This window comes from Cetorhinus maximus, chromosome 3, assembly GCF_964194155.1.
Source record: "Cetorhinus maximus chromosome 3, sCetMax3.hap1.1, whole genome shotgun sequence".
NCBI classification, from domain to species: Eukaryota; Metazoa; Chordata; class Chondrichthyes; order Lamniformes; family Cetorhinidae; genus Cetorhinus; species Cetorhinus maximus.
This window is the reverse complement of record NC_135881.1, coordinates 87156377-87180644: the sequence shown is the minus strand read 5'-3', so window position 1 is coordinate 87180644 and position 24268 is coordinate 87156377. Positions and strand designations below refer to the sequence as shown.

Here is a 24268-nt window from a genome sequence, read left to right as displayed (position 1 = left end):
AGGTCACGCAAGGCGAGTGGCATGCATGATGGCAAGGTGGCAGCTTTGCATATCTTATAAGGCATCCATGAGGTGTTAGTTAAGGTATGTGATTGACCCGTGCAGAGTGAATGACCACTATGTGCACTGTTAGCTGCAGAGTTTGCTCACACCAAAGGACCATGGTTAGTCAGAGGTGCTCTCTGCAGTAACCAGGGTGAATGGTCAATTGCAGCTGGCTTCTGAATGGCGCAATGATGGACATTTATAGTGGCACAGTCTGACTAGCACAACCATGCAAGGAGAGTTGTGTGACACTGTTCATTTCTGTTATTTCAAGAGAAGCAAACTCATAATGTTAAGGAGCAGAGATTTTTATTTTATTCATTCACGGAGTGTGGGCTTCACTGGCTGGGCCAGCATTTATTGCCCATCCCTAGTTGCCCTTGAGAAGGTGGTGGTGAGCTGCTTTCTTGAACTGCTGCAGTCCTTGTGGTGTGGGTACACCCACAGTGCTGTTAGGAAGGGAGTTCCAGGATTTTGAGCCAGCGACAGTGAAGGAACGGCGATATATTTCCAAGTCCTGATGGCGAGTGACTTGGAAGGGAACACCCAGCTGTGGTATTCCCATCTATCTTGTCCTTCTAGATGGTAGCGGTCGTGAGTTTGGAAGGTGCTGTCGAAGGAGCCTTGATGAATTCCTGCAATGCATCTTATAGATGGCACACACTGCTGCTACTATACGTCGGTGGTGGAGGGAATGAATGTTTGTGAATGGGGTGCCAATCAAGCAGGCTGCTTTGTTCTGGTAGGTGTCAAGCTTCTTGAATGTTGTTGGAGCTGCACTCATCCAGGCAAGTGGAGTGTATTCTGTCACACTCCTGACTTGTGCATTGTAGGTGGTGGACAGGCTCTGGGGAGTCAGGAGGTTAGTTACTCATCGCAGGATTCCTAGCCTCTGACCTGCTGTTGTAGCCACAGTATGTATGTGGCTAGTGCAGTTCAGTTTCTGGTCAATGATAACCCCCAGGATGATGCTTTTGGGGAATTGAGTGATGGTAATGCCATTGAACATCAAGGCGGTATTGGTCTGATGCTCTCTTGTTGGAGATCTGCATTGCCTGATAGTTGTGTGGCACCAACATTACTTGCCACTTTTCAGCCCAAGCCTGGATATTGTCCAGGTCTTGCTGCATTTGGGCACGTACTGATTCAGTGTCTGAGGAGTCATGAATGGTGCTGAACATTGTGCAATCAGCAGCAAACATCCCCACTCCTGACCAAATAAGGGAAGGAAGGTCATTGATGAAGCAGCTGAAGATTGTTGGGCCAAGGATAGTACCCTGAGGAACTCCTGCAGTGATGTCCTGGAGCTGAGATGACTGACCTCCAACAACCACAACCATCTTCCTTTGTGCTAGGTATGACTCCAGCCAGCAGAGAGTTTTCCTCCTGATTCCCATTGACTTCAGTTTTGCTAGGGCTCCTTGATCCCACACTTAGTCAAATGCAGTCTTGGTGTCAAGGGTAGTCACTCTCACCTAAGCTCGGGAGTTCAGCTCTTTTGTCCATGTTTGAACCAAGGTTGTAATTAAGTCAGGAGCTGAGTGGCGGAACCCAAACTGGGCATCAGTGAGCAGGTTATTGTTAAGCAAGTGCTGCTTGTTAGAACTATTGATGACCCCTTCCATTCTTCACTGATAATCGAGAGTAGACTGATGGAGCGGTAATTGACCGGGTTGGATTTGTCCTGCTTTTTGTGCACAGGACATTCCTGGGCAATTTTCCACATAGCCAGTGGATGCCAGTGTTGTAGCTGTACTGGAACAGCTTGGCTAGGAATGCGGCAAGTTCTGGAGCACAAGTCTTCAGTACTATTACTGGAATATTGTCAGGGCCCATAGCCTTTGCACTATCCAGTGCCTTCAGCCGTTTCTTGATATCACGTGGAGTGAATCGAATTGGCTGAAGTCTGGCATCTGTAATGCTGGGGACCTCCAGAGGAGGCCGAGATTGATCATCCACTCGGCACTTCTGGCTGAAGATTGTAGCAAAAGCTTCAGCCTTATCTTTTGCACTGACGTGCTGGGCTCCCCCATCATTGAGGATGGGGATATTTGTGGAGTCTCCTCCTCCAGTGAGTTGTTTAATAGTCCACCACCATGTCCCTGTAATGGCTATCATATCATGTTCATTTATTTCAATTTGTGCTAACAATTCATCTATCTTGTTTCAGATGTTGCATGCATTCAAATAAAGAGCCTTTGATTCTGTCCGTTTTGCCATTTTTCCCTGCTCTGTCACTACTTGCTTGTGTATTCTTATGTTTGTATAGTATGTTCCTTCCTGTCGCACTCTGGTTATCATTCCCTATATCGCTACCCAGCACAATTGCCTTGTCCCTTCTCAATGACTTTCTAAGCCTCCCTTCATGTGTACCCTGCCTCCCTCCACTATTTAGCTTAAAGCCCTCTCTATAGTTATAGTTATACAGCTCACCAGGACACTAATGAATTATGTTATGCTAATTGGGCCTTAACTGTTCAGCTACCCTCAGATCATCTACCTGTCCCTCTTATATAAATTAATTATTTAACCCTGTTTTATCATAGAAACATAGAAAATAGGAGCAGGAGTAGGTCATCCAAGCCTGCTCCGCCATTCAATGTGATCATGGCTGATCCTCCATCTCAATGCCGTACTCCCTCTCTCCCATACCCCTTGACGCCTCCAGAATCCGTAAATCTACCTATTTCTCAGTGACTTGGCCTCCACAGCCTTCTGCGGTAGAGAATTCCATAGTTTCACCACCCTCTGAGTGAGGAGGTTTCTGGTCATCTCAGTACTAAATGGTCTACCGCCGTCTCATTATATCAAATGCCTAGCGTTCTTCTTTACTGCTAATGATATCGAGGGGGAGGACAAGAGGGCGATTCTTTTGTCCACATGCAGGAGCAAAACATATGGGCTGATCCACAGCCTCACGTTACCTAACACCCCCCACCCCCACCCCGATACGAAGGCTTTCAATGAGTTAGTAAACATTGTAAAAAACCACCTGAAGCCAAAGCCCTCAGTCACTATGCAGCGTTTTAAATTCAGTTCAAGGAATCGGCTTCCAGGAGAGACTAACGCTGGCTATGTAGCTGCTTTAAGGGAATTAACGGAATATTGTGAGTTCAGAACTTCAGTTAATGACATGTTGAGAGACCAATTGATATGCGAAATCGGAGACGATGTTATTCAAAAGCGATTGCTATCTGAAACTAATTTAGACTTCAGTAAGGCAATAAAATAGGCAACAGTCATGGAGAGCGCTGTTAGAGACTCGGAGGCAATATAAGTTACACAAAATGGGGTCATCCATCTTGTAGGGCAGGAAGGGCAGGTAACAAAAGGTGCAAAAACGTCGGACTCCACAGAAAGTCAGGGAACGTCCACTATTTACAGACCATTGAAGAACAATAGTACTACAGTGAAAACCCACGACATTAATGAGAGAAATGCATCCAGGCAGCCTGCGGGCGATCGACAGTTCAGAAATATCGAGTGCTTTTCCTGCCACTGCGATGGTCACATAATGCGGCACTGTCAAGATAGACTGAGACAGCATTTTAAAAACAAAGGTAGAAATTGGGAAATCTGTCTCATTGAAGAACCAGAGGAGGCAGAATCTGACATCTATTCATTGTACAACCTGAAAGTTGGTAGAACTGAGACAATCCAGGTAATCAGTCGCGTCAATGACCAACCCATCAAGATGGAGGTCAATACTGGGGCATCAATGTCTGTCATAGGAGAACATAACGACACTTGAATAAAGGACTCCACCCTTTAAGTTTGGAACAATCAGACACTAAATTAAAATACACGCGGGCAAATAAATAAGAGTGAAAGGGATATGTCAAGTCCTGGTGCAGTATGGGGATCAGTCTGCAAATTTACCCCTCATAGTAGTAGCTGGGGTGGGCCCCAGTTTAATTGGTCGCAACTGGCTGAAAAAGATTAAATTGCAATGGGCCGATATTTTTCAAATCAGAACGAGAAACTTACAGGAATTGTTACAAAAGTAAGCTTCCTTCTTCAGTGGCAAGCTAAGAAGGATTCGTGGGCTACAAGCCAAAATCCACGTAGACCCTACGCAACCCCCGGATTTATCAGAGCCAGACCAGTCCTTAATGCTCTACAGGACATGGTTGAGACCTAGATAAACTGGCTGGAAAAGTTGGGTATCTTACAACCGGTGCAATTTTCCAAGTGGGCGGCACCCATAGTACCCATACTGAAGCCAGACTAAAGTGTTCGCTTCTGCGGTGACTATAAGTTAACTGTAAATAGAGTGGCCAACCTCGATAGACACCCGATACCGAAGATTGATGAATTATATTCGAAATTGGCAGGGGGCATCACTGTCCGAAACTCGACATGAGCCAGGCCTACCAGCAGGTAGAGTTGGAAGAAGGTTCGAGGGAATTTGTGACCAACAATACACAACGAGGATTGTATCAATATACTTGACTACCCTTTGGGGTCTCATCGGCGTGTGTTATTTTCCAGCGTACCATGGAAAATATGCTTCAGGGACTGAAGGGTTTGTTAATCTGGATGATATCTTCGTCACCGGACAAACTGACGAAGAACACTTAGCTAATTTGGAGGAGGTGGTGAAACGCTTCTCACAATTGGGGGCGCATTTGAAGCGAGAAAAATGACTTTTCCAAGCCAAAGAGGAGTTTATTTGGGCCATAAGGTCGATGCGCAGGGCTTGCATCCTGTGGAAGAAAAGGTCAAGGCTATTCACGAGGCATCTGCACCAAGAAACACTACAGAACTAAAGGCCTTCTTTGGCATTATAAACTACTATGGGCGATTTTTCCCAAATCTGTCAACCGTACTGGTTCCGTTATACGCATTGTTTAAGGGAAACCATAAATGGATTTGGCAAGATCCGTACCAGGATGCGTTTCTGAAGGTAAAACAATTGCTAAGATCATCGGACCTACCGGTTCACTTTGACCCAAAGAAAGAATTGATTTTAACTTGCGACGCATCTCCTTATGGAGTAGGGGCTGTACTTTCACATTGGAAGGCGGATGTCTCCGAACGACCCATTGGTTATACATCTCGCAACCTCAGTGCTGCAGAGGGATGATATTCTCAAATTGAGAAGGAGGGCTTGTCTGTTGATTTTGATGTTCGGAAATTCCATCAATACCTCCATGGTTGCCATTTTCACATTATATCCGACCAAAAGCCTCTGCTGGGATTATTTCGGGGAGGATAAGGTGATACCCCCCATCGCATCTGCTCGCATCCAGAGGTGGGCACTGATGTTGGCTGCTTACGAATACACTTTTATTCACCAATCACATGCTGACGCGCTGAGCCACCTCCCCCTGCCAGATAACGACATGAAGGTTCCAATTCCCCGGGAACTTGTCTTAGTACTAAATTTTTTCAATTCCTCCCCTGTCCAGGTCAAACAAATCCATGAGTGGACAAGCCAAAGATCCACTTTTATCTGACGTCTGGGAGAAGTTTTGAATAAATGGTCAGGTGAGCCAAAATCTGATGACATGAAGCCCTATTTCAATCGCAGATACGAGCTCACCTGCCAGGATGGCATATTGCTCTGGGGAGCAAGGGTAATTCTGCCCCCGAGAGGGCGGTGGCCATTACTGGCCGAATTACATAGCACTCACCCTGGCATTAATAGGGTGAAGATGCTCATGCACAGCTACTTGTGGTAGCCAGGGATGGATGTGGACATCGAAACCCTAGTCAAAAGTTGTCTTCAATGCCAGCAGATACAAAAGCTACCTCACTTAGCTCCATTGCACCCTTGGGAATGGCCGGGGCGGCCGTTGGTGCGCCTCCACATCGACTACCTGGGGCCCTTCTTGGGCACAATGTTCCTTTTACTAATAGACATCCATTCCAAGTGGATGGATGACTACGAAGTTTGGTCACCCACGTCTGCTGTCTCCATAGACAGTTTGTGACAGAGTTTTGCAATGCATGGGTTACCAGAGGTGTTCGTATCAGACAATGGGACTGTATTTACCAGCAGGAAATTCCACAGGTTTACAACCCTCAACAGAATAACTCATATCAAAACCTCACCTTACCACCCCGCCTCTAATGGTTTAGCTGAGCAGGCGGTCCAAACTTTTAAGTCCGAGATGAAAAAGCTGGATGGGGATTCCATCAGCACCAAATTGTCACAATTACCGTTCGCACACCAGATGACACCACACACGACCTCCGGTATTGCCCTCACTGAATTACTAATGAAGGGACACCGTCTAACTCTTATCAGGCCAAATTTAGGGGGGAAGGTGGAGACAAGCCAAGAGACCCAGAAGGCTAGACATGATGGCCATAATCATGAAAGAAATTTCATGGTGGGAGACACATTTCTCACGAAGAACTTTGGAGATGGGCCCAATTGGCTATTAGGCGAAGTGAGTGCCATTACAGGACCTCTCTCCTATAATGTGTCAGTAAATGGCCAGATAATTAGACGACACATGGACCATCTCCGGAGAAGAGAGATAGTCCCACAAGAAGGAATGCCATCATAATTTGCGTTTGAGTCTGCACCGTATGTGGAAGAAATGTCACATGATTTGGAAGTACCAATGGGGCCTGTTGGACACGAGAGGGTCGAAGACACAAACTTGTCCACTTCCACCGTAGAGCTTGGTGGACAGTTGACCCCTGAGAAGGGAGTCTTGGAAAAACCAGCCTAGGCCATTGAGCTACGACATTCAACATGTCTGAAGAAGCCTCCTGAGAGACTTGACTTGTAAATAGTTATTCATATAAATAATTGGGATGTTGTGATGCTTGTCAATTGTACTTTCAAGTAAAGGGGGAGGGATGTGGTAAAGTGGAGTCCTATGTACCTTGAAGAGAATGTAGTTAGTTGGCCATGTGACTGTATTGACCAATAGCTACACAGCGCGGGTTTCTTGGGTAATTGTAAGTCTTGAGCCGGAGGTGACTGAAGAAGCACACATGGTGTTAGTGCTGTGTTCTTAGTTCCAATAACTTACCAGCATTTGTTCAGTTAATTGGTCTCTGCCTGTATTGTTTCAAGCACTAACTAATGTGTTAATATCAAGGGTACAGCTAGCATTCGCCGGAAAAGGCGAACCTGATAACCAAAAACATAAAAGTTACTGTTCCCTAAAGGACCCCACACAAGATTATTAATTAAACCCTTCTCATTGCACAATACCAAATCTAGGATAGCCTGTTCCCGAGTCGGTTCCTCATACCATTTCATACACCTTCCAGGAATTCGTCTGCTACAATGTTAGTGCTAATTTGGTTTGCCCAGTCTATATGTAGATTAAATCCACCCATGATCACTGTAGCACCTTTGTTACATGCTCTCTAATTTCCTGTTTGATGCCATCCCTTAACCTTATCACTACTGTTTGGAGGCCTATAGACAACTCCCACGAATGTTTTCCACCCCGTGTTGCTTCTTAGCTCCACCCAGACTGATTCTACATCTAGATTTTCCGACCCAAAGTCCTAGCAACCTACAATTAATAGAAGACAAACAGAGAGAACAAAATAAGGATTCAAAACTCAAGCCTATTTTCAAGGGCAACAATTGGGAAAGTGGAGCTGAGATTCATTTTGCCAAGTCTCCAATCCCATTATATTGCCCATAATCTTCCTCGGATACCCCCTCTACTGAGAAGCAGAGCACACTGAGGCTGGCCTGATATACCCATGTAAATGAGGCAGAAGCATTCCCAGTTTTCTGCTCCAATGTAGATGCTATCCAGATATCTCAGGTGGATGCTACCCAGGCCATGGTGACAGAGGAGGAAACTCTGACACTAGAAGGCTTCAAAATTGACAAGGAGGAAGTGTTGAATAAAATGTCGGTACTTAAAGTTGACAAGGCACCGGGACCAGGTGAGATGCATCCAAGGATATTGAAGAAAGTGAGAATAGAAATTGCAGGGGCACTGGCCATAATTTTTCAGTCTTCCTTAGACTCAGGGGAGGTGCCAGAGGACTGGAGAATTGCGAAAGTTACGTCCTTGTTCAGAAAACAGTTGTAAGGATAAGCCCAGCAATTACAGACCAGTCAGTTTAACTTCAGTGGTGGGCAAGATTCTAGTAACAATTACTTGGGATAGAATTAGTAGTCACATGGAAAAATATGGGTTGATAAAGAAGAGCCAGCATGGATTTCTAAAAGGGAAATAGTGTTTAACTAACTTGCTGGAGTTTTTTGAAGAGATAACAGAAAAGGTCAATGAGGGTTGATGTGGTGTACATGGATTTTCAAATGGCATTTAACACAGTGCCCCACAATAGACTTGTGAGAAAAGTTATTGCTCATGGAATAAAAGGGACAGTAGCAACTTGGAATCAAAATTGGTTGAAAAATAGTAGGCAGAGAGTAATGGTCAATGGATATTTTTCGGACTGGAGGAAGGTTTGTAGTGGAGTTCCCCAGGGGTCAGTACTGGGACCCTTACTTTTCCTGATACAGATTAATGACCTAGATCTTGCTGTGCAGGGGACAATTTCAAAGTTTGTGGATGATACGAAGCTTGGGAGCATTGTAAACTGTGAGGAGGACAGTATAGAACTTCAAAAGGACATTGACACATTGGTGGAGTGGGCAGATAGTTTGGTGGATAGAGTTCAGTGCGGAGAAGTGTGACGTGATTCATTTTGGTAGGAAGAACATGGACAGACAATATAAAATAGGGTGTGAAATTTTGAAGGGGTGCAGGAGCAGTAATACCTGGGTGTATATGTGCACAGGTCATTGAAGGTGGCAGGACAGATGGAGAGTTAATAAAGTATATAGTATCCTGGGTTTTGTTAATAAAGGCATAGAGTACAAGAACAAGGAGATTATGCTGAATTTGTGTGGGATGCTCATTGGGCCTCAGCTGGGGTACTGTGTGCAGCTCTGGGTCCCACATTATAGGAGGGATGTGAACACATTGGAGAGAGTGCAGAGGAGGTTTGCAGGAATGGTTCCAAGGATGAGAAACTTCAGATGCAATGGTGGATTGGAGAGGCTGGGACTGTTCTCCTTGGAGAGAGGAAGGCTGGGGGGAGATTTGATGGGGGTATTCAGGATCGTGAGGGGACTGGATGAAGTGGATAGGGAGAATCTGTTCCCGCTCGGAGAGAGATCAGGAACGAGAGGTCACAGATTTAAAGTGATTCGCGGAAGAAGCAAATGTGACGTGAGAAAGGGTTTTTTCACACAACAAATGGTTCGGGTCTGGAGTGCACTGCCTGGAAGTGTGGTGGAGGCAGGTTCAATCAAGGCATTCAAGAGGGCATTAGATGATTATTTGAATAGAAACAATGTGCAGCGGTACAGGGAAAAGGCAGTGCAATGACACTAGGTCATAATGCTCATTTGGAGAGCTGATGCAGACATGATGGGCCAAATGACCCCCCTCTGTGCTATTAAAATCCTGTGATTCTGTGATGTCCTGGTAGTATATTCTACAGCATTGGGGGCACACTCATGCCCCTCGAAGTTGGTGGGTGTTTGTGCTGGGATACCCTTAGACTGCAGGGTCTGAAGGGGCACAACATAGAGACAAAGCAGACCCTAAACTGTAAGTACAAAGACTGAATATCCTCGATTTTTAAAATTATCCTTTCATCCCAATTGGAAGGGAATGATGATGCTAGGGAAAAGACACATTTTACTTTGCAAGTTTGACAAATATGTGTTCCAGCACAGAATTTCATCTGTCAGGAGTGCAAATTGCAAGATGTCCCATGAACCTGCCATGCAATCAAACAAGAAGTGTTATAATGCTTTGTCCAACCTGTGCTCTTTGTGAGTGTGGCTTTTCCACTGGAAGCACAGGATCATGGGGCAGAATTTTTCCCTTGGCGGGCGGGCTCGGCGTGTGCAGGCGGGGGATGTCGGGAAGCCGCCTGCCACCAGTGATCAGCACCGGATTGCGATTTCACGCTGGTGGGCCAATTAAGGCCCACCCAGCGTGAAACACAAGTGGCAGTGCTGAGCAGGCGGGGGGAGGAGGGTGAGCTTCGTGCATGCGCCTGAGTGAGCAGTTCATAATCTCTGAGGCACAGTGCTGCCTCTGGAGATGAAACATTGTTAAAAAAAGAAAATAAAGAAAATAAAAATGTAATAAAACATGTCCTCTTATGTGACTCTGTCACATGAGCAGAGACATGTTATTAATTCAATTGCAAAACTTTTATTTTATTTTTATTTGCTTTTGGAAACCTCATCCCGCCTGTGGATGAGGTTTCCAAAAAAACGCAAAGGCCACTTGGCCTTTTCATCCGCCCAACCCATTAGGTTGGACGGGCAGCAAAAAATTTAGGTTAATTGATTATTTAATGGCCTTAACAGGCCTTTTAATTGTTGGCTTGTGTACTGCCGACTCCGGCGCATGCCCACCAACCGAACTATCGCGCAACTGCATGTTGACGTCAGAACGCTTGGCCAACGTCAACGTGCGTCATTTCACGCTCGAGCAGGGCGGGTGCGCGCCTGACCACCGAGCGAAAATTTCTGCCCTTGGAATTACCTTCATTACAAATTCAAATGTGAACAGCACAGGGCCTGACAGTATGTTCTTTTACGTGCACCACAAATCCTTTAAATGACCCGCAACATATTGTGTGACATTAAGATGCAACAACTACATTGTATTTAATAACTCGTTAAGTAGCTCACACGAGAACTCTTGCTTATCGTAATAGTAGTTTGCTTTGTAGTCTGCTGATCACTTCTCAATCCATGAATAGCACCAGGTGGTTGTATTTGTTTGTCTTAATTTAGCTTAATGTCTGGAATACAACTTGAAGATTCATTTGCTTTTGTCTAGTTCAGAAATAAATTCAATGAATCTTATTTGCTTCTGGATGCTCTGAGTGAAGTTAAATATCAGAGATTTCATTTTTCCTGACTGATTGATATCTTGTAATCAGTCATCTGATATTTTTTCTCCCTGTGGATTCCATTTGGCTCAGTTGATTTCAGCTGGAAAGGTGAGATAACCTGAGTGATAAAGATACTGCATGGCTGCCATCAGTGGTACTCCATGAACCATGATGAATCAGATTCTGCCTATATTTCTCTCCCTTGAGGTACAACACCTCACATATCTCTGACTAGTAGATGATTAATAACAGGCAAAAATAATCTGATATTTTGCTCCCCGTCAGTGAGGTCTTAAAGGACATAAGAATACTTCTGTTATGCCCAAAAAAGAACGATATATCTTCGACCAGTTTTGTATCATTTCTCGCACAAACAGCATGTTTTTACTTTACACTAGGAAATATGCACATTATAACAGTTTGCCATGATAAACTACATAAATTTAATTTTAAACAGAATGAAAATGTAGGGGCTTGTCTGGCCATCTTCCAATTTTGCTCATGACTAACCTTAATTACATCTAGAATTTGCAGTGGCATACAGATGTGTCATATACTATTGTTAGTTTCCTTTATTTATATTTTTGCTTTGTCCTTGGAAGAATATCAGAAAACATCAAAATAGAATAAAGGATATATTGCCTTTCACAGAGCATTAATTAGATCCAAGAACCCTGACGTTTAGAGAAGGTTATAAGTATGATAATTTTGACAAGATTCAGTTCAAGAGCATTATTTTGCAAATAAACAAGTTTAATTATATGAATAATTTGTGATAGAAATTCAAAATTACTGACACTTGCATCATATTTATATATGTGAATATTATTTTAGGCTGTATACATCATTCATATTATCAGATATTTCAATTACTAATTGACAGAGTGTGAGGAATATGAATGGTGAATCAGCCATTTCTTATTGCTTGAGATTTTGACAGATGTACTTCAAGAAAATATTGATTGGATGAATACTACACCAAAAAAAGTTCTTAATGCTGCTTTTTAAAAAATCTTAGTAGGCATTGTAGACTGTTTCAGGGCTTATATTCGTATTTTCATTCTACCTGCTTTTTAATAAGTATTTGTGTGTGGAAGAAACTGCCGAAGGAACTGACATTAATGCAAGAAACAATTCCAGCTCTACAACTGCTCTGCAGAATCTGTTTTCAGGCTTGTTTGCAAGCCATTTTAAAAATTTCATATACAATGGGGCTTCCACCAATTGTTGGCCTTGTTGACATTATTGGCCTGGTGAGAATCTTTGTGCAACTAAGCCTTGCGGGTGATGTTGCCTCATTGCAAAGCCCTCTAATAGTAATGTCCTCTTGTCTGACTTAAATGCCGAAGGAAGACAGCTGCGTGTAGTGACATGATTATTCCCGGCTAGAATGGGGATGGTTGGGTAATTCCCCTGTCAATCATACCTGGTGACTGTATGGCTGCAAGTGGCTGAGATTGACTTGATACACATAGTTTGTATGTCAATATCCTTCACTCACTGCATTTTGCTGGTGAAGTCACTGATGCCTTGCGAGATGTTGCTGCAGTCTCAGTGATGTGTTCTGTTTACTGTAGTTCATTGAGACACTTTAAATAGACTCTGTAGACTGTTTGCTGTAGTATGCTGTTTAAACAGACTCTGAGTAAATATACTTTGTTTGCTGTAAAATACGTTGTTTGCAATAAGTTCGGCACTGCCTCCAACTCTTTGGCTGACACATTAGCCTGGATTTTAAGTTCACAATGTGCAGAGAGTGTGGAGGTCCAGTTGCGAACGGGAACCTGTAAGTAAGTGCGGCACATCTGTCAGTGGCTTTTCAAGCCAGCCACTGGGCTTCTGGACCAAGGTGTCCTGGAGGGAACGGTCCCTACGGAATGCCAACTCCAGCATGATGCCACCACCAAACACATCTTCCCTTCACCACCGCCCCCCCCCCCCCCAACCCGTCGGCATTCCACAGGGATCGTTCCTTCCTGGTCCACTCCCCCATCACCTTCAACACCTCAATCCTCTCCCACGGCACCTTCCCATGCATTCGCAGAAGGTGCAACACCTGCCCCTTTACTCCCCCACCGCCTCACCGTCTAAGGACCCAAACACTCCTTTCAAGTGAAGCAGCATTTCGCTTGCACTTCCCTCAATTTGGTTTACTACATTCACTGCTCCCAATGCTGTCTCCTCTATATTAGAGAGACCAAATGCAGACTGGGTGACTGCTTTACGGAACACCTTCGGTCTGTCTGCAAGCATGACCCAGACCTTTCTGTTGCCTGCCATTTTAACACATCACCCTGCTCTCATGCCCACATGCCCGTCCTTGGCCTGCTGCAATGTTCCAGTGAAGCTCAATGCAAACTGGAGGAACAGCACCTCATCTTCTGATTAGGCACTTTACAGCCTTCCGGACTTAACATTGAGTTCAACAACTTCAGACCATGAACTCTCTCCTCCATCCTCACCCCATTTTGATCCCCTTTTTTTCAATATTTATTTTTTAATTTTTATATGTATATTTCTTTCCCCACCTGTTTCTATTATTTTTTAAATTTATTTCTGTTCATTGTTTTATCCCCACTTTTTAGCCTATTTCGACCTTTTCTCCCACACTGTCCCCGCTCCCCACCCCATCCCCACTTGGGCAATCTGTCACTGACTCATCCTGCTTTCTACTCTTAATGTCACCATTAGCGCCTCCTTTAGCCAGTATCACTACCATCAACACCCCTTCAACTTTTTGTTTATGACATCTTTTGCAATCTCTCCTTTGCCCCCACCTATCGCTGGCCTTCTATCCAGCTTCACCTGTCCCACCCCCCTTAAACAGCTTATATTTCACCACATTTCTACTTCTCTTTAGTTCTGAAGAAGAGTCATACGGACTCGAAACATTAACTCTGTCTTTCTCTCCACAGATGCTGTCAGACCTGCTGAGTTTTTCCAGTAATTTTTGTTTTTGTTTCAGATTTCCAGCATCCGCAGTATTTTGCTTTTATTTCAGTGATGCTTTTCTGGATGTGTAACTGGGGTCACATTGTAACCAAAGAACAAATGGAATTTTTTAAAGCCTGAAAATTACTGAACCATGAACACTTGACACCTTCATGTAACCTTTTTCTGTCCATGACTTTGACAGAAATGCAAACTGATTTATTTTAAATGGGTAATGTAGAAAACATTGATCAGTGGAATTTCATATGAATACATTGGGCAGAATTTTACAGCCCCCCGTTTCGGTGGGGACGAGGCCGTAAAATGCGGCGAGACGTTATAAACCCCATTGACTTCAGCGGGAACGTAAAATCCCACTGCCGTAAAACTCTGCCCATTGGGTGGGATTTTCCGGCCCCATCTGTCATCTGGGATGGGATCATTTGGTCCCGCCGAAAGTCAATAGACTTTTGGCTGGGCCGCCAAATTTCCCGCGGCGGATCCCGCCATGGCAGGGCTGGAAAATCCCAGCCATTAAATAATTTCCGACCTGTTATGTCAATTAGTAGTAACTAGGAATTTTCACAGAAATACATGACTTTTTAACTCAAATTCCTAAGTTAACTGAGTCAGCTGCATTTATATTAGCATTAGTCAAATGTTTCTGTTGCCGGTTCCTACTGTAAATCTACTGGACTCACTAAGCTTAATGTCCAGGAAAACCTAGTAAAATAACAAGTCTTCCTGGATGGCAACTTCAGGTATGTTTAAATTGAATTTCTACTAAGTCCACAAGATCTGCTTTGGCACCCAGTGGCAAAATACTCCACTGGCACCAATATTAATGTACTTTCTCAGTATATAAGAACAAATCCCATCTTCACACAGGGGGCATCCTCCATTTTGAGATGTAGCAGCACCAATACCTCCTAGTCACACACCATCCTCACCTGGACATATCTGCTTTCATGATCTGGTGTTTCATCATTGCTGGCTTGGAGTCTTCATCATCTTTCATCACAAGGATGCAGTGATTCAAGGAGAAGGCCCATTACCACCTTCTGAGAACTGGGGAAAAGAAATAAACAGGCTATTCAGTGTTATTGAATTTTAACTAAAAATTAAATCACGATGAGGTGTAAATATCTGACAAATTGTTAAGTTGGAATATTCTTAAGAAGCATGTCAGTACTGTGTACCATGTTTTACATTGCACCCAATGAACATACCAGGGTAATTAGGATGATGAAAGATAATTGACCTGAAACGTCATCTCTGTTTCTCTTCACAGAGGCTGCCTGACCTGTTGAATATTTCCAGCTTTCTCTGCTTTTATTTATTTTCAGAAATCAGCATCAATTCTTTAGCTGTATCTGTCAAGATGCTAATTATTTCTGTGGGCAATGGAAAAGTTGCTGGTGACAATTGAGGGGGCCGGCTTTCTCAGAGCCTAAGTCAGGAGAGAGGCAAATACTGAGTTGTGTTATTTGCTGTAAGGACAATTGCAATGACCATGTATCATTGAACTTGCACCTGTGTAAGAATATTAATGGACAGCTGTAGCCTAAAACTTGGCTACACGTTCTTACAGGAATGCAGCCATGTTGATGGTGCTAAAGAGTACCACAGAGGCAAAATCTTCTCACAAGCATCTCTGCATCAGCACCTGGACTGCAGCAGCCATAACACAGTGGTTGGGTGTTGGGATGCATGATCACTTGCTTTTAGATTCTTGCCTACAACTAGATTTTCCTCTTGACCTGCCAATTTTTAATTTCTGGTCCTTTCAGCTCAGGCAAAGCTGTTGATGATTTGAGATGTTTTTTAATGTTCTTTAGAAACTTTCTAATTTTTTGCGTATCTCCTTTCATAGGTTTCAATTGTCCTCCTTTAAATTTGACTTACATACAGTTTTCCGCTCCTACCAGGGATTCTGCAAAGCTGTGAATAATTATGTAGATGAAGGTTGAGTGCTATTTTCACTTGAGAGGCAGACAAGTCTTAAAGTAATGCTAACCAAATGACCAGTGAATTGTGCCCAAAGATGCAAATAATTCCTGTTTGTCTGTATTTATGTGGTAATATGAACCCTTATTTCCTATAGAATTCCATTTATCAGATGAAAGGGCTATCAATCCAGAATGTACAGCAGGTATGCGACCATCATAGCAGAATTGTGAAATCAAAACAGAAAGTGCTAGAAAAATTCAGCCCATGTGGCAGCATCTGTGGACAGAAAAACAGTTGTTTTGAGTTCAATATGACTCTCCTTCTGAACTGAAGAGAGGTAGGAATGTGATAGGTTTAATGCTGTTGAAAATGGGGGGAGGGGCAGGTGGAGCAAAAGAGAAAGTCAGGGATAGGTTAGAGGGCAGGAAGATTAAATGACAAAGATGTCATGGGACACAAGGCAAAGGGGGTGGTAATGATAGTATAAAAACACAAACCATTGGTCCAGAATAGGTGCTAATAGCAGAATAAAGGTCAGCACTCTCTGAAAGCAAAAACATGATAACAAGAGACAGACTGACACTTGGGGAAAAAAAGAAAATTCAAAATGGAGGACAGAGTTCATGGTCTGAAATTGTTGAAGGGTTTGTTAACACTTTGGCAAGCCTGCCAGACAGCCTTTTGTCACTGTAAAGGAGCATGGAAAAGTCCAAATCCAACACAGCGTCATGTAGAGTTTGGAGCCCATACTTTCTAGTGTGGAAGTGGTGGCCAACTCCATGACATTAAGGTAGGAAAGTGTGAGGTCACGCCCTTTGGTAGGAAGAATCAAAAGGCAGACTATTATTTAAATGGAGAGAGACTCCAAAAAAGTGCAGCACACGGGGATCTGGGTGTTCTTGTGCAAGAAACACAAAAAGTTAGCAAGCAGGTGCAGTAAGTAATTAAGAAGGCAAATGGAATTTTGGCCTGTATTGCTAAGGGGTTTGGAGTTTAAAAATAGCGAAGTCTTGTTACAACTGTACTGGGTATTGGTGAGGCTGCACCTGGAGTACTGTGTACAGTTTTGGTCCCCATATTTAAGAAAGGATATACTGGCATTGGAGGCACTTCACTAGGCTGATTCCTGGGATGAAGGAGTTGGCTTATCAAGAACGGCTAAACAGGTTAGGACTTTATTCATCTGGAGTTTAGAAGAATGAGGGGTGATCTTATTGAAATGTACAAGATTCTGAGGAAGCCTGACAGATTTTGAGAAGATGTTTCCACTAGTGGGGGAATCTCAAACTAGGGGACATAGTCACAGAATGAGGGGGCACTCATTTAAAACTGAGATGCAAAGGAATTTCTTCTCTCAGACAGTAGTGAATGCCTGGAATCTCTGCCCCAGAGAGTTGTGGAGGCTAGATCACTGAAAGTATTTAAGGAGGAAGTAGATAGATTTTTGAAATATCAGAGGGGTTGAGAGCTCTGAGGAGTTGCCACAGTAGAGGAGTTGAGGCCTGGGGCAGATCTTATTGAATAGCGGGGCAGGCTTGAGGGGCTGAATGGCCTCCTCCTATTTCTTATGTTTTTATGTTCTTGTGACAGCACTTGTGGAGCCAGCCCTCATACAGCGTTTTATGGCCACTGCCCCAGTTTTCTTTGCAGCACAGTCAGATGCCACCCAATGTCTCAGTGCTGCAGTGGAAGCTCAGATGGAGGTCATGAGGTCCATGTTCGGAGCCTTGCAGGTTCAGACTGCTGTCATCATGGCTGCTGACCTCAGTGCTCAAAGGGGAATGCGGCCGCTTGTTCAGGCAATTTCAGTAGAACTTTGGCAGTTTTGCAATCTGTTGGAGACACTTGTTGGCTTGGTTCAGTTTTGCATTCTGCTGAAGGAGACACCCTTTTTCGTTTCCAGAGAGAGAGATGACCTGCTTGTCTCTGCAGGGGTGACTGTCCTTTCCTTCCTGTTATTTGCTGCTCCCTGTTACCACACTTGTCTCCAGTGAGAGAGAGAGGGAGAGAGAGATGGCCTGTTTGTTTCTGCAAGTGTTACTTAAAAGAGTGGTGTTTCTTCTGGCTTCTGGCACTCTGTTTGCCAGAGCCATTTTTTAAACTCATTTCTGTGTATTTCGAGAAGGGTATTTAATTGGCATGTCTTGCATCCAAAGCTCATTTTGCTTTCAACTCAGAAACTTTTTGACACATTCTGTAATATAAACCAACATGGGTTTTTGGATGTCCAATGGGGTGTAACTGGCAGGGGGGGCAGTTTCCATTGCCTTCACAAACATAGGAGATTAAAGCCCATCTTTTTGCATTTTCCATGCCTCTCTTTCAAGTGTCTCTGTTTGAAGTGGGCCTCGACACCTCTTCAGGTGCAAAATTCCATGTCCTCTCAGGACAGCTCTGTCAGTATAATCCACATAGGAATTTTCCAGAAACTAGTCACTCTACAGTATCAGCCATCTTTTGATCAGTGTCTTTTCTTGTATTTCTTTGAAAAACACATGTCTTCTTTAAACAGTTCAATATGTTTGTGGTGAAGTTGTAGGTTGTAGGTCACCCTCACTTTGACATCGGGCTAGCTTTCATGACAAACTAATACTCATTCTTCCATGGTCATATGGCGGAAGTGGTTTAATCAGCCAGTTGTGTGAGGGATATCCTTTGTCCCCTAACCACCAACCTCTGGTCCTTCTTGGAGGCCCAAAGGCAGTAGAATGGCAAACTGTCTCAGAATAATGACATCGTGCCAGGATTGTGGGCATTCACTGACCTTATGGTTTGTGCATGGGCACAAAACAAACTACATATTGATGAAGTGGTTGCACTTGCAGTTCCTGCACTCCTTTTAATATGAGGGATCCACAGAGCCACGTGCATGCAGTCCCACACCATTGGGAATTACGCTATCCGAGCAGACCTCGTGCCCTCTCATCTTAATTCACTCTGCTTAGAGAGAACACAATGTAATCACCTCTCTTCGAATATATAGCTTCTGTCGCCTCCCAAAAGCAGCAATGAGTGGTGTACCAGGGGATGTTTGATACATTGCCTGCTCCCGCCTGGCATGATAATGCCACATAGATGTTTAATGCAAGAGTGACCCTTACGACCACCGGCATGTTATCGCTGCCCTGGTATGAGGCTGCAGATGCTCTTCAGGAAGTGGCACAGTTCTATGAGCACCTTGTTTTTTTTTTACTTGTTGATGGATGTGGGTGTTGCTGGCATTTATTGCCCATTCCTAATTTCCCTTGAGAATTTGGTGGTGATTCATCTTCTTGAACTGCTACAGTCCATGTTGAGAAGGTATTCCCACAGTACTGTTAGATAGGGAGTTCCAGGATTTTTGACCTAGTGATTATGAAGGAACTGAGTTAAATTTCCTCACCGGGATGGTGCGTGATTTGGAGGGGAACTTGAAGGTGGTCGTGTTCCCACGCACCTGCTGCTCTTGTCCTTCTAGGTGGTAGAGGTCCCAAGTTCGGAAGGCTCTGAAGAAAAAGCCTTGGTGAGTTGCTGTGGTGCATCTTTTAGATGTTTGATATGCCCTGTAAAGACATATCATACTCCTAACCTTCAAGATACAAACTTTATTCAGTGTGGACTCATTGTAATTGGCCATTTTTTAAAACAAGCCAATGTGGTGCAAAGATGCCACCAAAGATCATGTGGTCTGGCTTGTGCGTACAAAAACTGCCCCACTGCCTAACGGAGATAAAAGGGCACATCCAAGACAAAAAGGTGTTATAAAACACATATTCTTAGATCATCAAGAGACATTCCTGAATTGAATAGGTCTTTTATGAAACAAGGAAGGTGATTGTCTCAACCCCTGCTCAGGATGTGTGTCTTAAAACAATAAACCAGGATGTGGTTAATCAACCCAAGACCACCACCATATTTGGAAGAGGAATGGCCATTGTGAGGAGTCACATGGTAAAGCAGCCATGTCTGCCCCTTTGTAATCACCATGTGCTGTCTGCAGAAAGATAGGAGCAGCAGAAAAGGTAGCAAAACCTATGCCTTAAAAGAACCAGAGGCTGTAACATTGCAAGGCCTCCAAGCCAGTTCCTTTTCGGGTCCACCGATACAGCAGACTTACCTCCTGGCAATACTGCAAGCAACGAACTTTGTGACCTGCAGAAAGTCCATCTGTTCGAGAAAGCCCTGAAACAATTTTGGCATATGACTTTGGCTACTGAATTCAACTAAACTACCCTTCAGGAGTGATAACGTCTTCTTCATCAGGCAAGCAATGCATGTTTCCAGAACAAGATAATTACGTGAATTATGAACTATTGTTTTTGCTTGTAATCTGTAAAAGTGCACTGTTCCCTTCAGCTGTACTTCTCTTGAATATATTTGTGTGTGTGTAACTGTATGAGTGAATGCCATAGCGTTAGATTTCAGGGTGAGTGCATAAATAACAATTCTATTTATTCAAACACACGAAAAGCTTGCTGCTGGTTATTCAAATTGTCCACATGCTCAGGGGTTAAAAAACACACATCACTTCCTCTCAAAAGCTTACTAATTATAGACAATTGGGAAGGGGACAAGGATCTCAGCAGTTCTCTCTCATTCTGTCCATAACATGTTACACATTGCAGCCACCATATGCCAGTAATGTAGGGAGTAAATGCTCAAAGTGATGGATGGGGTACAATCAAGCTTTGTCCTGGATGATGTCAAGCTTGAGTGTTGTTAGAGATTATCTCATCCAGGAAAGTGCAGAGTATTCCATCACACACCTGACTGAAGAAACATAGAAACATGGGGCTGAATTTTGCCCTTGACGGGCAGGCGGGCGGGCCCGACCAACTCGGTGGCAGGTGGGCAGCCGATCGCCGACGCCGAAATGGGCCCCACCACCATTTTACGTGGGCAGGCCAATTAAGGCCCGCCCAGCATGACACCCGACGGGTGGGGGGGATTTCCCAACTGCGAGAGTGCGCTCTTTCGCGCATGCGCACAAAAGGGCACACATCTCCCTGAGGCTAGGTGCTGCCTCAGGGAGATCGCTGAAAGATGGTGAAAGTTCAAAACTAGAAAAATAAAAAAATCATTAACATGTACCCCTTGTGTGACAATGCCACACGAGATGGGACATGTTAATGAAGTACACAGAGAAACTAAACTTTTTAAAATCCGAAATCAAAACTCATCCCGCCAGTGGATGAGGTTTGTTAAAAAATCACTTACCTGCCTACCCGTTGGGCCCGTGCGCCGAGCCGAAGTTCGCACGGGCCCCTCAAAATCATCGACAATTGGTGACTTAATGGCCTTAACAAGGCCCCTAATTAATGGCGAGCACGCGTTGCGCTGTATAGCGTGCTTCCCGACCCAAACATCGCAATGTCGCGCGCTGACCCGCACGTCAGCCAGAAAATTCAGCCCATGGAATATTCACATAAGAGAGGGAGGCCATTTGCTGCATCATGTATCTGCTGGCTGAAAAAAAACTGTCCAGCCTAAACCTACCTTCCAACTCATGCTTCATAGTCTTATAGGATACAGCACCTCAGGAGCATACACCCGTGTTTTTAAAATGTGACAAGGGTTTCTGCCTCTACTATCCTTTCAGGCAGTGAGTTCCAAACCCCCATCACCCTCTGGGTGACAAAAAATATCCTCAACTCTCTTCTAATCATTCTACCAATTACTTTAAATCTATGCTTCTGGTTACTGATCTCTCTGACAACACAAATAGGTCTTTCCTATCAACTTTATCTAAGCCCCTCATAATTTTATACAGCTCAATTAAATCTACCCTTGATCTATCTGTTCCAAAAAAAACAACTTTGTTTTCTTTCTTTCCTGCTAGCTAAAATTCTCCATTCCTGACAATATCCTCCGAAATATCCTCGGTACCTTTTCCAGGCATGTGTCTTGTAGATGGTGGAATGTTTTTGGGATTTAGGAGAGAGTCACCTCTAAAATCCCTAAATCTGCTAATTAATCTGGCTCCCAGTTACACCTCCATTAAGGCAATAGTAAAAACAAATAGATTTAAATAGGCCCAGGCAAAGCAACACAATACGCTGGACAGTCACATTCAAATGAGTTTTCTCAGCTTTGGTTCCTGTAGACAGCAACTTGATGCACAGAGACTGGAGGCTTTTCACACTTGTGTTAGGCCTTAAAATGTCTTCTCCTCTGACATATAGCCTCATCTCTTTTATACATGTTCCTCCCTTTTTAATGCAAATTCCATTGTTCCAGTATGTTTTTGCAACTTTACTTTTCTCGTAATATAAATCTTTCATTGTGTTAATTTTATCAGTAACCTTTGGGAAAAATAAACATACTGTTTGGCTTGGCTTCTCCTGGCTAGGTGTAGCATTTTACCATCTCTTTGAAATTCAAACTACTCTGGTTTATCTAAAAATGCAAATTTTCTTACACCTCACATTCTAAAACTTCAGCCATGTTTAGGTATTTAGCATTTCAAACCTAGTTTCTTGTTGATAACTCAAAACCTCCAGACCAGCTGTCTCCAATTCAATTAAATCCCTCATGCACACACTCACACAGAGAAACTAATCCAAACCCCACTATTAACCCACTTTTAAAATAAACCACAATAATATTATGAAAATTATTATATTTTCATGACAATGGAGAAAAGATTATGAAGTAGCTGAAGATAGCTGATCTAGGATACTTTACTGAGAATTTCCTGCAGTGATGCCAAATCTAAGCTGCCTCAGGCTTTGCACTGGTTAATGTGGATGCACATGCTTTCTGAAAACACGTGATGTGTAGAATCTATTGTGGAGATCCCCCCTCCTCCCTCGGTACAGAGTTTCCCCTCTTTGCAGCATTTGCTCCATTTCTCAGTCACGTTGCAGGCCCGGAAGTGCTGCAACTACAGTCTTCATACATGTTGCAGATTTGCTGAGAGTGATTAGCACATATGTACACTGAACCTGTGGTGCCAAAGTCATGAAAGCTTGCGACAAATCAGCTGGAATAGCTGGTTGGCATCACTGTCAGACTTCTCCTGGTGTTTCTGGCACACCCATGGCAAGCCTGCTTTAGTACACTTCCCAGCTTGGCACGCTGCAGCATAGGCCATGTCTGAAGTGGCTGGCAGTGACGCTACAGAGCCTAAATACACATCCAAGATATAGAGTGGTACAATGCAATTCATACTTCTACCTAGGTCTAATTAGTACAGACCACTGCCATCCACATGCACTGATTTTTATGCTGGGCTAAACTAGTGGAAATACCGTAGACCAACACAACCAATATCTTAAAGATTATTGTAGCCTGCTGTATTCTGCACAGATTTGCCTGAGAAAAAACAGAAGAAGAAAATAACTGCAAATAACAGCAACAACTGCAGAAAGCTGATGAGCCCAACCTTGAGACAAAAGGCAAAAGGGTCTAACTGATCAAAACTTTAGTTAATTGTGTTACATCTCCAATGCATAAAATGCTTATGTATGATCAATACCCTTGAGAAGTAAAACATAGGCCAGAATCTTTGGGTCGGTGAGAGGGGGTGGGGCCTACTCGCCGATGCATAAAATGACACGCGGTGACATCGGGCGTGCGTCCCGACGTCACCGCACGTCGTTCACATCTTCAGTTCGGCAGGTGAGCACCGGAGTCAGCTGCGTGCCCGCCAAACTGTTAAAGGCCTATTAAGGCCATTTAAATGCCAATTAAAATAATTAACTGAGCTGCCCATCCAACCTTATGGTTGGCAGGCAGGCGAAGAGCCCAGGCGGCCTTCGCACTTATTATGAAACCTCATCTATGGGAGGAATGAGGTTTAATGAAGGTTTTTAAAATTTAATAAAAATTTTTAATAAAATTCATAGACATGTCCCAGTTCGTGTGGCACTGTTGCATGAGGGGACATGTCTTAATTTTTTTTCCTTTATATAAATTTTTAAAAATCAAACTAATCTCCCTGAGGCAGCTTTTGTGCGCATGCATGAAAGAGCACAGGCCCCCCGCCCGCACAGGGAGTGCTCAGTGCTTTCGGGTGCACGTCACACTAGACGGGCCTTAATTGGCACGCCCACGTAAAATGGCAGTGCGCAGCCGATCATGGGCGGCGATCGGCTACGCGCCTGCTCCCACTCCCGCCCAACCTCCCCGACGGAGAAAATTCTCCCCATAGCATCCATTGGGCTTAGATATATATCAGAATTTATAAATGCCACATCATTTAAGATCATGAAGATGGATGGAGCCAGAAAACCATTTTGGTCTCCAAAAATCATATCAAAGGACTGTCAATGCATGTTAGTCAGCCTAATCTTTATTAACATTATCAATGTGTGGTGCAAATGTGTTTCTCACCCCAGTGCTTCTCCTTCGTGAAAGTGTGTGCTGTGCGTCTTGTTACTATCAGCGTGCTCCTACGTCTCCTCTCAGTTTGAGGAGGAAATGAGATAAATATCTACGGATTGAAAGTGTATGTTTCTAGAAATGGATGTATCTCAGTTTCCTTTTGGAGCAGTAGATGGCT

The 24268-nt window shown here is 43.8% G+C and overlaps 1 protein-coding gene across 4 annotated transcripts in view; it reads left to right on the top strand.

The window, feature by feature from the left end:
• Positions 1–24268, top strand: part of vwc2 (von Willebrand factor C domain containing 2) — a 248810-nt gene that overhangs the window by 131990 nt on the left and 92552 nt on the right. For 3 of the 4 annotated variants that reach the window (XM_078538638.1, XM_078538639.1, XM_078538637.1), the window contains exon 4: positions 15941–15988. The exons of the other annotated variant lie outside the window; for it this stretch is intronic. In XM_078538638.1, the coding sequence (XP_078394764.1) occupies positions 15941–15988 (48 nt within the window). The remainder of the gene's footprint in view (positions 1–15940; positions 15989–24268) is intronic. 4 annotated transcript variants of the gene reach the window in all.